Source organism: Hippopotamus amphibius, chromosome 5 (genome assembly GCF_030028045.1).
Source record: "Hippopotamus amphibius kiboko isolate mHipAmp2 chromosome 5, mHipAmp2.hap2, whole genome shotgun sequence".
NCBI lineage: Eukaryota > Metazoa > Chordata > Mammalia > Artiodactyla > Hippopotamidae > Hippopotamus > Hippopotamus amphibius.
The window spans coordinates 26,272,072-26,285,053 of NC_080190.1; the positions used below are offsets into that span (position 1 = coordinate 26,272,072).

The 12,982-nt window shown below is 43.1% G+C and overlaps 1 protein-coding gene across 2 annotated transcripts; it reads right to left on the bottom strand.

The window, feature by feature from the left end:
* Positions 1–367: 367 nt before the first annotated feature.
* On the bottom strand, positions 368–11,286 carry LOC130853538 (glutathione S-transferase omega-1-like). 2 transcript variants are annotated; one of them, XM_057735578.1, is made up of 6 exons: positions 11,209–11,286; positions 10,873–10,981; positions 7,674–7,896; positions 4,573–4,671; positions 1,365–1,471; positions 368–587 (listed from the first exon to the last, which is right to left on the bottom strand). In XM_057735578.1, the coding sequence occupies exons 1-6, from the start codon at positions 11,240–11,242 to the stop codon at positions 434–436; spliced, it is 726 nt and encodes a 241-aa protein (XP_057591561.1). In that variant the 5' UTR covers positions 11,243–11,286; the 3' UTR covers positions 368–433. The 2 variants fall into 2 exon arrangements, with proteins under 2 accessions (XP_057591561.1, XP_057591562.1); XM_057735579.1 differs by lacking the exon at positions 1,365–1,471.
* Between the last annotated feature and the right edge of the window lie 1,696 nt (positions 11,287–12,982).

The window sequence follows — 12,982 nt, forward strand, 5'->3', positions numbered from 1 at the left end:
GAAGGAAGAGGATTCTCAGCAGAGGAAAGGCATGTGCAAAGGCCATGAGGTCAGAAAATACGGCAAGTGTGAAGATTTAATCAAGAGATCACAGTAATGGGAACAAGAGATCGGCCATGAGAGGGAAGCCTGGAGGGACAGTCTGAGGCCAGCTCATGAGCAGCCTTGTGGCTAAGTGACACGGTAGTCTATCATCCAGTCTATCAGCATGGACTGTGATAGCTCTTAGAGTCATCTGAGCATCCTGAGACAGGAAATATGTTACCATTTCTGCGGGAGGGCCTTGAGGAAAGCCCAGAGTTAGGCCATGGTGTTGAACCAGAGACGGCGATCCAATAACACATGAAAATACTTGGTAAAATAACAGCATGTTATTATTCATATTAGTGAAGGAAAATATCAGACATCTCTTCATTGCTGACTCCTGCCCCCATCAGAGCCCATAGTCACAGGCCTCGGGGCTGTTCTGCGAGTAGAGGCTGAAGAAACCTCGAAGGGTCTTCACATCAGTGAGGAGGGATGATACTGTGGGATCTTTCATCATGGCTGCCATCCAGCACTTAAGGTTAGGAGTGTGATCTACGCACCTGTGGGAGATGGAAAGAATGAAGGTGTGAGTAAGGCTAAAGAAGATGGCATTAGAAAGTCTCCTATATATCATTATTACCAATGTGCAGTTTCATATTGTTTTCCTCTAACCTTTTAAAATAGTTCTTTAAAAACACTTATTTAAGATGCATGTAATCATCAAGTGTGAGATTTGGAAGATATTGCAGAGGTCATTGTTTTGTAGAAGAGGAATCTAAGACTGGATTGAAGTGACTTGCTCAGTTAGCATGAGAACTTGTCCACACTGATAGCTTTTAAAATGAGAACATGAAAGACAACCAAGAATGTTATATGTTTGTTATCCTGTGGTCAGATTGTGACTAAAAGTAACTGTGAGTAGCTCTAAGCTCTAGGTAGTGGGAGTAAGCCAAGGTGGCTGCCAAACTTCAAAACACGGAGTTTGGAAAAAAGTGTGGGACTCTTGCTGGTAAATGGGAGGTAGCATTGGTCACACAATCCTGCTGTATGAAAATGTACATCTTTAGGGATTTTTAACCAGGAGGGATGGAGTAAATTACTTTTAAAGCATTATACTATATGTTACAGAACTTGCCACTCCTGCTGGCCCCAGGGATGGGGAAAAATGGTGAGTGTAGGAATAAGATATGCTCTGGAAAGTCCAAGTCCCCTCCTGTCTGCTTGCTCCCATTCATGTCGGTTGAATGAGATGTTAATTTTTGTTCATAAAAAAAGTTAGTACATACTATTTCAGTTATCATTACCCTAAATTATGCACAAATATTCAAACATCTTACTCATTTAACTCCAGGGCTTCCAGCCATTCAAACCAGGACCAGATGAGGTAATCAATCATAGAAAGAGAACTGCCACCAAGGAAGGTTGTCTTCTTATTAGTCAGAACCTGAACATTAAACAGCATAAGAGTACTTCTTATTTGTGCATCTGGTAAGATTCACCATCAGAAATGATGAAGGCAAGTTAAGTTAAGCAAGTGAGAGCAGCAGCTTTTACCCTGACAGATTCAAGTTGGCTTTTTGCCTGATTAGTTTAAGCTTTAGAACCTCTTGGTTTGGGATGAAGCAAAACAGTCAGCAAAATAAACTGGAAAGGGGAGAAAAGTGAAACAAGCCACAGAGTACAAGATCTTGGCAATACGACTGGGGCAGGGAGGGTGCGGGGGACTCGAGGTGGGGGAGTCAAGGAAGGGAGGGAATACGGGGATATGTGTATAAAAACAGATGATTGAACCTGGTGTACCCCCCAAAAAAATAAAAATAAAAATAAAAAATAAAAAATAAAAGATCTTGGCAATATGCATACCCCACAAAGGACCGGTGTTCAGAATATAGAAAGAACTCCTGGAATCAATGAGAAAGAGGCAAACAACCCATCAGAACATTGGGCAAGACTTGAATTTCACAGTTGAGGAGTTCCAAGTGGCCAGTAATCATTTGAAAAGGTGCCCAGCTACAACAGTCATCAGGGAAATGCAAATTAGAACCAAAATGTCATACCACTTCACATCCATCAGAATGGCTAAAATGAACAAGACAAAGCTAGTAGGGGTGTGGATCCACTGCTGACAGGAGTGTAAATTGGTACAGTCATGTTTTAACAGTATCTGCTAAATTTGAGTGCATGCATACTCTATAACCCAGTAATTCTGCTCCTTGGAATTGTGAACATATACTCACCAAAAATATGTTTAAGAATATTCATTGCGGCACTATTTGTTACAGCCCAAAGTGGAAATGTTTACTGTCCATCAGGACTAAAATGGATAATTGTGCAGTAGTCATACGCTGGAACACTATACAAAGAATAGGGATGAACTAACTGCTCACAACACAGATGAACCTCAGAAACTTGATATTGTACGAAAGTGGTCAGACCCCAAAGAGTGCATATTGTATGATTCCATTAGTGTGATGTATCCAAATCAACCCAAAGTAATATTTATTTCTTAATATGGGTGCCAGTTTCATGACTGTGTTCACTTTGTAAGTTCATCAAACTGTACTCTTATGCTTTGGGTAAATCTCTGCATATAATACTTCAACAAAAATTTTACTTAAAATGTACTGCAAATAACTAGGTTAATTATTAAATAGATGCCAGGTAGAATTCTTTGACAACCAGCATACAAGTATATGTCTGCAATTTAAGAGGTGAATTGGTATTATGATTTTGCAAACAGAAGAACTGAGATTATTATCTGGCTAATTAACACAAAACCATTTTACCCTTTATATGACATCTACAGTTTTTCTCAGGGCTCTTATAACATTCTGCATTGTAGATAGATTGTTTATCTCTACCTGAGCATGTGTTTTTGGTCTAACTAATCATCTAAGCAGTGTGGACTGCATCTCACCGTCTACCTCCAGTGCTGTGCAGTGCCAGTTATTAGGCGCTGAGAATTGTACAGTGAATCACTATTGTTTGGGGCTGTCCTCTGACTGTAGTGCCTGGTGAGTGTATTATGTATAAATAAAATAAGTGTGATCGTTTCACTCAGAAGGAGACACCCTCTCAGCAGCCTGAAACCTGAAAATGGTACTACTCACTTTAAAGCATGAGTCCTTAACCGGGAGTCTGTGAACTCAGATGGGAAGAAAATTATATGTCCCCCAACTACCCCCAAAATTAGCAGATACTATGTGGATTTTCTGCTGCTCAAAGGGTCAGCACCCCCAACCTCCATGTGGTTCAGGGTCAACTGTAGTTGTACTTGGAGAATTTTTGAAATCAGGAAACATGATCTTCTTCATGTCCATATATATGAAAACTTAGATGAAATGGATAATTTTCAAGAAAAATAGAAATTACAAAACTGATTCAAGAAGAAATACAATCCCAAAAATTCAGTTACCATTACATAATTGAACTACTAATGAAAACTCTACCCACATAAAAGATATAGGACTCAAATATTTTACAGAAAGAGCCAAACCATATCAAATGGTTTCAGACCTTAGAAATCCAGAGAAAGTAACCCAACTCCTTTTATAAGGTTAGAATATCCTTGATGTAAAAACCAAAGAAAGATACTATTAGAACAAAATAACCTTTTTTATAAACAAATATGCAAATATTCTTTCAATATTAACTAATTCTAGAGTATATATGAAAATCCATTGAAAACAAGTAGGTTTTATCCCAGTAATGCTAGCATGGTTGAACACCAGAAAAATCTGTCAATGATACCACATGCTTCAGATTAAAGCAAAAAATTTTTATGAACATTTGAAAAGGTGTAATAGATACAGACAAAACATTTAAAAAAATGAACACTGATTCTTGGCTTTAAAAAAATATAGCAAACTAGTAATAGACCTTTCTTACTGGGAAAAAATTAAAGGTTTCTAAACAAATCCACAGCAAACTTCATACTTACTGATAAAATGTTAGGATGTCTTTCCATACGAGTCAGGAACTGTGTCTTCCCTCATTAAAAACCTAAGGCTTAGTGTGAATGGAAGAGGAAGACTGCATATAAAGGTCCAAATGGCAGCTCTCCTGCGAGGCAGGTAAAAACACATCTGGGCTTCCCCAAGTGTCTGTCTGATTCTTGGCATCTCTTTGTGGTGGGAATGTTTATGATATAATATTTAGTGGAAAAAAGAACACAATGATTTATGCTCTGATTACGGTTAGGGTGATTTTTTAAAAAATATGTATGTTCAAGGACTGGAAATAAGCATAGAAAAATAAAAACAGGTGACAAATTGAGGAAATGTAGATAATATTTTTCCTTGATGTTTTTATGTCAGTGCAATAAAATGTTTTAAAAGAAAGCCCATGACAAAACATTTTTAGGTGTTTTGGTTTGTATTTTAACCTTAACAGCTCATAGCTATCTGTTGTAAACTAACAGTTCCTATTTGGTATTATTGCTAATTACCTTAAAGTGATTTTGGAGACGGAAGTATGAAAAAAGAATAGAAGAAGATGGATGCAATGTATTACTTACTCCCATAAAATCAAAAAGAGATTGAATACCTCCTCTAGCTTGCTGAATTCTTTACGCAATTCTTCTTTTATGCCAGAGTAGTCTTCCTGATTGTGCCTTCCAAGAAAGCTTAATAACAAAGATGGTACCTAGACAGAGAAGAATTTCTTAGTTTATCAGTGTGAGGCTAACTATACCAGCCCCCTCATATAAAGCACCATGGAACCTATATAGTCCCAGTGTCAGGGTGTTCTAGAAACTTCAGAAGTGCGCCAATTCCTGTGCTCACAGACGTCAGGTACTGATCTTTAAAATTTATTTATTTATTTATTTACTGGCTGTGTTGGATCTTCGTTGCTGCATGTGGGCTTTCTCTAGTTGCGCAGAATATGGGCTACTCTTCGTTGCAGTGCGCAGGCTTCTCATTGCAGTGGCTTCTCTTGTTGTAGAGCCTGGGCTTCAGTAGTTGTGGCACGTGGGCTTCGGTAGTTGTGGCATGTGGGCTTAGTTGCTCCACGGCACGTGGGAACTTCCAAGACCAGGGCTCGAACCCGTGTCCCCTGCCTTGGCAGGTAGATTCTTAACCACTGCACCACCAGGGAAGCCCAACACGTACTGATCTTAAAAACAGTTTTGTGGCCTAAGGTGCTGTATCAGTCAGGATTTTATAAGCTGCAAATAAGAGAAGCCACTCTGGTGACCGTGAGTCAAAAATGTCTTAGAAGGACACTGAGTGGCTCATAGAATTGTTGAGGGGCTGAACAAACAGGTCTGGAGCTGAGCTGGAACATTCCAAAGTCGTGCTGGGAACTGACCTGATGGGAAGCAGCCACTGCCACCAGGGACCTGAGCACCAGATGCTACAGCTTGTGCCGCTGCCAGAAGCTGGACTCTGAGTAACCAACGCCACACTGGAGTTTAATCTTGCAACCACCCCGGCTCCTGAAAGCCAGGAGCTCTGCCCCCAGCCACCCTCACCAGCAAAACCAGTGCCCCACACCGAGCCTGTTTCCCCACGTGTTTCCCCATGTGTGTCTGAGAGCAAGAACCCAGATCCAGGCCTTGGCCCCAGCTGCAGAGGGAGCTGGGAAGGGGATTTTGCTGATTTCTGTGTTGGGGAGGGCATGAGAAGACAGTTCAAAGCGGCTGACAACCTGAAGACTTGACAGGTGTGGTGTCAGATGCTTTAGTGCTTGTGGTGGAGGTGTTTGTGTTTTAATGCTGCGCCTTTGGTATTGTCTAACTGCAAGAGAGAGCAGTCCACTCGTCTTATTTTAAGTAAACAGGCACTTGAAAAATACAGGAGAATGTCCTGAAACCCCAACCATGTTGGTACAGCTTGCCCTCATTGGAACCGAAGGTGTGCAGGCAGCCCTTCCTTCCACATTTCCATGTGGGCCTGCCTTGCCTTTCATCTCTGCTTCTCCTTAAATGTCTGCTCCATGTTATTTTCCAAATGTTGGTTCCCTTTGCAATGCTCTTAATTTTTGATTCCCTAAAAATTCTCGTTTTGTGTGACTTTGGTTTGTGAAGTCTCCAGTGATATATACATACAGCTCCAAAGACTCAACACCTTTGTCTTAGTTTGTGTCTCAGTTCCAAGTTCCCAGGAGTGAAAATTATTGGGCTGAGGGTACAGATGGGGGCAATTCTGGTTTGCTGGGTTGTGGCCAGAAGGTCAGGGTCGTATGGTACCTAAGGCCACCTCTTCCCTGAGTGTAAGGAGGGAAGTAATGGTGGGCATCTCCAGCTTTTAGCTCATTTTCTTTCTAGACAGTACAATGAATCACATTATTGTTTTTTCAACTCTCCATCATCTTTCTTATAAATGCCATATTCCTTGTCCATCATCTCTGAGAGCAGCCATCTCTCACCTTCGTTTGGCTAAGCCAGACAATTTTCTCTTCCTTCCTCACCGACTTCCCTTTGCAATGTCTTCTTTAAGAAAATGTTCTCCCTCTACAAGTCTCACCTTCTAGACGTTTAGTTAACCGTTTATTTCCCTAGAGACAAGATGTTTCTTATGATGCTAACATATATCCTGACAAAGTAACAGAAGTATAGAGCTATAATCTGACATTGCTATTCTCATGGTCTACTTTTGGTCATTTCTTTGTTAATACTAATTGTTTGAACTAACCTAAATGTTTGAGTTAACATTGATACTAATTAAAACACAGACAGTTCTTCTACAGGAATGCCATTTACTCAGTCCACAAGGAGCTATTGCCAGCACACAGGAGATGCTCACAGCTAGGCACTGTGGCTAGAACTATAAGAGCTATCACTGAGTATTTACCATGTGTTGGACTCTACTCTAGGTGTTTTATATTAACTGGTTTTTATCAATGGGATGGGCACAATTACTGTACTCATTTTACACATGAGCTGAGGCACAGAAAGGTAAAGTACTAAGTAAGTTGCTCAGAGTCACACAACTAAGAAGTGGCAGGGCTGGTCATAAGCCTAGGCAGTGAGCCAACAGTGATGGAAACAAGGCCCTCACCCTCAGAAGCTCACAGCGCTGGTACAACACACAGGCAAGAAGGTGACAGTCCCCACAGAGGAAAGGTAGCACACGTGGACACACAGAGCTGGGCAATGACCCAGCCTGAACAAGCTTCTGGAAGACAACAGTATCTGGGCAGATACAATGGCTCCTTGGTATCCGGTGGGGGTAGAGGGGTGGGTGTGGAGGTGGGGATTTGGTTCCAGGATACCACCACCCCCATACAAAAATCTGCAGTACTCAAGCCCCTCATATAAATTGGTCCAACATAGTCAGCCCTCAGCCTCCAGGAGTTCCACTGGAGTGCAGAGTGTACAGGAAAGAGGCCGTGGAGACAGAAGGCAAAGTGAGAAGGGGGAAGAGTCTTCCAGCAAGAGTTGAGAAGAAAGTGGCAAGTTTGGGAAAATAAAACATTCAGCATGACCGGAATATAAGGTGTTAGAAGAAGAGTGAAGAGACGTAACTTTGGACAAGTAAACAGGAATTGGACCGTGAAAGGGCTCATAGGACACGTCAGAGCAGACAGCAGCATAGTGCTGTTTGTCTCCCACTCCCAAATCACTGAACCATAACTGAAAGCACTGATTTAGTTTAAATAACAAAGTGGTTTCAAATAGGAGCTGAAATTGCTTAAACACACACCTTAGAAAACAACTCAAAGACCATCTTTTGGCAGGCTTTCTCATAGGGGTCTTCTGGCAACAGCTTCTTCCCTGGGTATGCTTCATCCAGGTACTCACAAGTGATGGCAGATTCGTAGATCACTTGACCCTGACTGTTTTCCAGAACTGGCACCAGGCCGAAGGGATTCTTCTTGAAGAACCACTCAGGCTTATTTTTTAGGTTGATGTTGATGACTTCATGCCTGAAAACCACATAGAAGACAGCGAAGAGAGTAACATTTTTCTTGTACTCCTGAGCAAATCCTCCCTGGTGCTCCCATGCACGTAGCTGATCAGACCCGAAATTTAGCAGTCAGCTTGGCCTTGATTCCTTCCCCCAGCCCCCTCTTCCTCAAATCAAGTGGGTCAGCAAGAACTGTCAGCTAGACCTTCAGATCACATTCTGGCTTCATCTGCTTCTCAGCTTTAACACTGCCACCTCGTCTAAGACACCACCTGCCACCTGGCCCTCTACAATAATCCCACAGGCCCCTCTGCTTCCTCTGTGACCTCTCTCCAGTCGGTCCACTCTCCACACACGAAAGTAAATTGGATGAGGCCACCCTCCTGCTTCCTTACAGCCCCTGGCTTGCTCCTCATGGCGATGAGGATACATCTAAACCCCTTTCCAAGCCGTTAGATCCGGCCCCTGCTTACCTGTCATAGCTGTTTCCTGTGACTTTTGCTGTGGGCATTATGGTCCGGCCACACTGGTCTGTTTTACATTTCTTGTAAAATGACTTTCTTCATTGCATTGATGACATGTAACTGAACTTACTTTGCTCACTTAATTACGTGTGTGCTATGTCACCTCCCTAGAATGTAAGCAGGGATCTTGTGTGTCTTGGTCATATTCATAAACCAGCATGTGAATGAGCAAAGTCTTAAATAGATTTAAATGCTATGAAGAAATACAAACGTTTTGAGGTGGGTACTCCGTACACAGTTGTTGAATAAATAAGCAGAAATGCTTCAAGACTGTCAATTAGATATTCCATTTGGGACTAAGAGGTATCTTAGCTGTAAAAATATATGATCCAACTAATTGAGTCCCCCCCCCCCCCCACAGTGTATGGGAATCAACATGATATAATTTAATTCCTTTTGCTAATTTGAATAGAAAGTTCCTCATTTTTTACAAGAATATTAAGGAATCCAAAAAATCCATCCATGAACTAACTTCCAGACTGAATCTCCATACGTTGATATTTTTAAAAAATTCTACATGGGTAAGTCACACTAAGTAAACCCATAAGAAGAGAGGTGAAGTCCAGGCTATATAAAGATTGTTTTTAGAACTAACTTGTATCTTGCCTGAGAGATTTTAGGGGACATAAGAGAAAGGGAAGTTTCATATAATTGTTAAAGCCAGGTCCATATCATTTTCAAAGCTGGATGAGTGTTCAATAGAACAGATTAGTTAATCAAAAATAATATACCCCAACACCTTTTGTTTCCTTTTTCCCCATTCACCTCTGTAGCTAGAACAGCATTTAGCTTGAGGATTTAAATATGCAGCCCCATCCCCACCCCAACCCCCATGGAAACAAAGGAATAGCCAGATTGAACACTGGCCTCTGTGTGCAGGTATTAAAGGGTTCGTGTGCTGACAGATAACTGAACACTCCGATACAAGCCACTGCAAGAAAAATAAGGCTCCCTGCCAAGGAATTATCAGCATTTCTGAAATTTTATGCTATGAAAAGAAAAGGTAAATCCTGGGCTTTTGTAATAAAGAAGGTTCTTAGAACACACACGCATTTTGTTAACCTGGCATGGTGAGCCAACAAGTCAACATACCTGCTGCAACAAGTTGGAAGATGCACCTTTTAGAGAAAACCATGCTTTAGTGGATTCTATCTTGTGGTAAAATCTAGTACCTCTCTAATCAAATTCTTCTGGGACTCAAATTTGAAACTAATCCCATGAACATAGTAGACCCTTGTTGTTTGCACTGCCTGGTAGCTGTCACCACCCTTTACCCCGTATACACACACTCTTATGGAACAATCAATCTGATTTCCCTTTGGAAAACTGTGCCAGTAAGTAAGGTAGGGTTGTTTTCAACCTAGAGTTCCAGAGGGGCACTAACCCAGCACTTTGTGCCCCCAAATGCAGCTGTGTCTTGATCTTGGACTTTTCAGTTGTATGAGCACAAGATATGTCTTTTTTGAGCCCAACTAAATTGGATATCTCTTAATTGCAATAAAAGAATTCTGACTAATACAGTAAATATTACAATATTTGGGTAAAATAATGTTTTGATAAATGTTACTAAATGTTTAACATTTTGCTATGTGTTCAGAATCAGTTTCATCCAAAATAAGATGCAAATCTTACTGAACTGATGACTAATCGAAAAATAATTTTTTTTTCTTTAGAGTATATCTTACTTTTTTCTTAGGGAAAAGAATTGCCTGCTTAACGCTCCCCCAGAAGACTAAAATTAGCTTATAAATTCTAAGCACATAGATGGAAAATTTCTTTGGAATGGGGGCTGTGTTTTAAACTTCCACATCACAGGTATTTAATGTCTGTTCAATAGATTCCAAAGGTCATTGGCAGTTCCAATGGCTATTCAGCTCGGGGAAAAGCCAAGTGACTTGCGTATTTCCTGTGGAAGCCCATGTGTTAGTAACCTTACTAGTTTCACTGAGGCTTCCCAAAGTCTGAGTTTTTAGGCGTAGACATTTTACTTGATTCAACCAATAACCCAAACTACTATTCATAAACCACACAAATATACACAAGACAGTCAGCTCAGCGCTGTGCCAGAGGAGGGTCAAAGTCTGAACTCTGTACTGGGATAAAAAGGGCAGTACAGCAGGAGTCAGGGATCTGCCAGCGCTCAAAGAGCTGCTGCCTGTGATGACCAATTCCAGTGATCTCTGCAAACCACTGACTTTAGTGGAGCCCCAGCTCTTCTGATCCAAAAAATGGCTAATCTAAAGGGAATGTCCTAGACTGGTGGAGTGTGGCAACCCCGCCCCACCCACCCAAACCCCCGCCCCACCGCGGGGATAGGGTCCCTAAGTTGCTATGTGTCTGCAAAAGACTGAGAATAGTTTATTCCTCAGTAATGGAAGCTGCAGGAGCCCTGTCCGAGTTTTCCCACCGATGCCTCCCTCAGCAGCTGGTTCACGGTCAAATCGAGGAGCGGCCCCCGCCTTGGTCCTCACCGAATCCCCTTGGCCTTCAGAACGAAGAGAGTCCTCTTGGCGAAAGGGCAGAACCTCATGCTATAGACCCGGATCAGGCCCTCGGGGACCGGCCCCGGAGGTGCGCTTCCTGCGGGGGAGAAGCGGACGCAGTTACCAGAGAGTGGCAGGGCCCCCCAGCCTCCTGCCGCCCCCAGGGCCCGGCCACGAAGAGGTCCCCCGGCTGCGGCCCCGGCCTCTTCCCCGGGGCGGGGGCCTTCCCGGGCGGCTGAGCCCCTAAGCAGCCGCAGCCGCACCCGGACGCGCGGCCGAGGGTCGCCCAGATGCCCCTTGCCGATCGCAACGGGCGGGCCTCACCCTTCCCCAGGCTCCTGGCTGATCCTCCGGACATTGCGGCGCAGTACAAGCCGAGCTCCCACCCGAGTTTATAGCCGGTTCTGGAAGTCGGTCACTCCCCCTACCCCACCGCACCCCCACCCCCACCCCCACCCCTTCCTTTACTCCCTCCCTATTTCTCTCAGAAGTGCCAGCGCGGGGCGGCCGCCAGCTCGGCCTGGGCTCTCTGCCAGGGCCCCGCGCGCAGAAGCCCCGTGGGCGACCTGACCCCGAGCGCAGGCTGGATTCCCCCCGCTCTGCGAGAAGGAAGGCGCTGCTACTGCAGCCCGGGCGCCTGGAGAGAGATCTCACCCGATACTCCTACCCCGTGCGCCTTTGCATTAAATGTGCAGACTGCCTTATACTCACCCTCTCTGGGCCTGTTTCTTCTGCAGGATGGTTGTTGGAAGGATCAGCGTTTACTAAGTTCTTAATGCATGGTAGGCCCTCAATAGATGAGAATAAGTAGATACTCCCCATTGCAACTGGTTATTCCTTTACTGTAAAAACTTTCATTATTTACATCTCTTTATCCAGAGAAACAATGCTCACTTCTTGCTTTCTCCAACTTTTCTTGTACCCATTGCTACCTTTCACAAAAAGCAAATACTTGTCTAATACACAGGTCATTTATTCATTTACTTAATGAAGTATTTTCCAATATGCTGTATAATCTTTTTCCATGTTTAAATATTCCTAGAAAACCTAGTTCATGGGTGAAAATTTTAGCAAGAAAATTCATTTTTCAGATAGCACAGAGTTTGGCTGCAACTCAAGAGAAGCTGAGAAGCTGGGAGTGAGATGAACTCTTAGTGGAAAATAAGTGGTTTTGTTGTTGTTGTTGTTGTTTTCCTGTGGTTGGTTGTAGACAGGTTTTGGTTTTAGGGCTCAATGAACTTGACCACTGTTCCTTTGGCCTTTAAAACAAGCTTAGGTTTCCTACAAAGGGATAAAACCTCAAGCTGAGGCTCAGGCTTATTTTGTCCAGGACTGGTCAAGTGGTGGTGGGGTGGAAATTTGCAAGGAGAGAAAGAGCTGAGAGAGGTAGTGTGGGTTTAGGAGGGTTGGATGCTTCCTACAAATAGTGAAACACAGTGGTTATCATCTTTGAAAGCTCAGGGCTGCTCCTTGCATCATTGATTAGAGAAAAAAATGTGGATCTTAGATTTTGTTTCTAATATCAAAAATCTTTCACAGTAAGGACTAACCCATTTCCCTCATTTATCCCTCCCAGTCCATCCTCTGGGATAGTCTATCTTTCCCCTTCCAAACTAAGAAAGAAAGGCCACTCATCTTCCTGTGATCTACATGGTGCAGAGGTCAGGGCATCTTCTCCCGAATATCAGCCACAGATATTCCCAGAAATCCAGCTGGAGACCCCTGTTTACATCTAAAACCCAGTCAGGTTCCCATGGAGGAAAAGAGCCACAAGATTGCTTTTTCAATTTGATTTTGTTCATTTCCTCCTCTGCTCTAGCAGAGGGCAAGTTCAGCCTCCCAGGGTCATGGCTGATTCCAGCCAGGATCAGTATCTCCCAGAGTCCACACTTCCTGCCCGCCTTACATCCTCTACCTACCACTTACTCTGGGAGCAGTGGCAGGACTTGCATCATCACATTCTTCTCTAGTGGTGGCTTTAAAATGCTCAAGTTGTAGTTAAACATTGTGTTTGGGCAACAGGTCATGGAGAGCTTGATGGCAAATAAGCCAACTAGTGAGGGAGTGCCAACAGAAAGTGCCCAGAGCTGAAGAAATA

Coding starts and splice junctions, on each gene's coding strand:
- LOC130853538 (XM_057735578.1), bottom strand. CDS start 11,242: ATGTCCGGAGGATCAGCCAGGAGCCTGGGGAAGG. Junction 10,982..11,208: donor AGCCAGGAGCCTGGGGAAGG/GTGAGGCCCGCC, acceptor TCTCCCCCGCAG/GAAGCGCACCTCCGGGGCCG. Junction 1,472..4,572: donor AATTCAGCAAGCTAGAGGAG/GTATTCAATCTC, acceptor TTTAATGTTCAG/GTTCTGACTAATAAGAAGAC.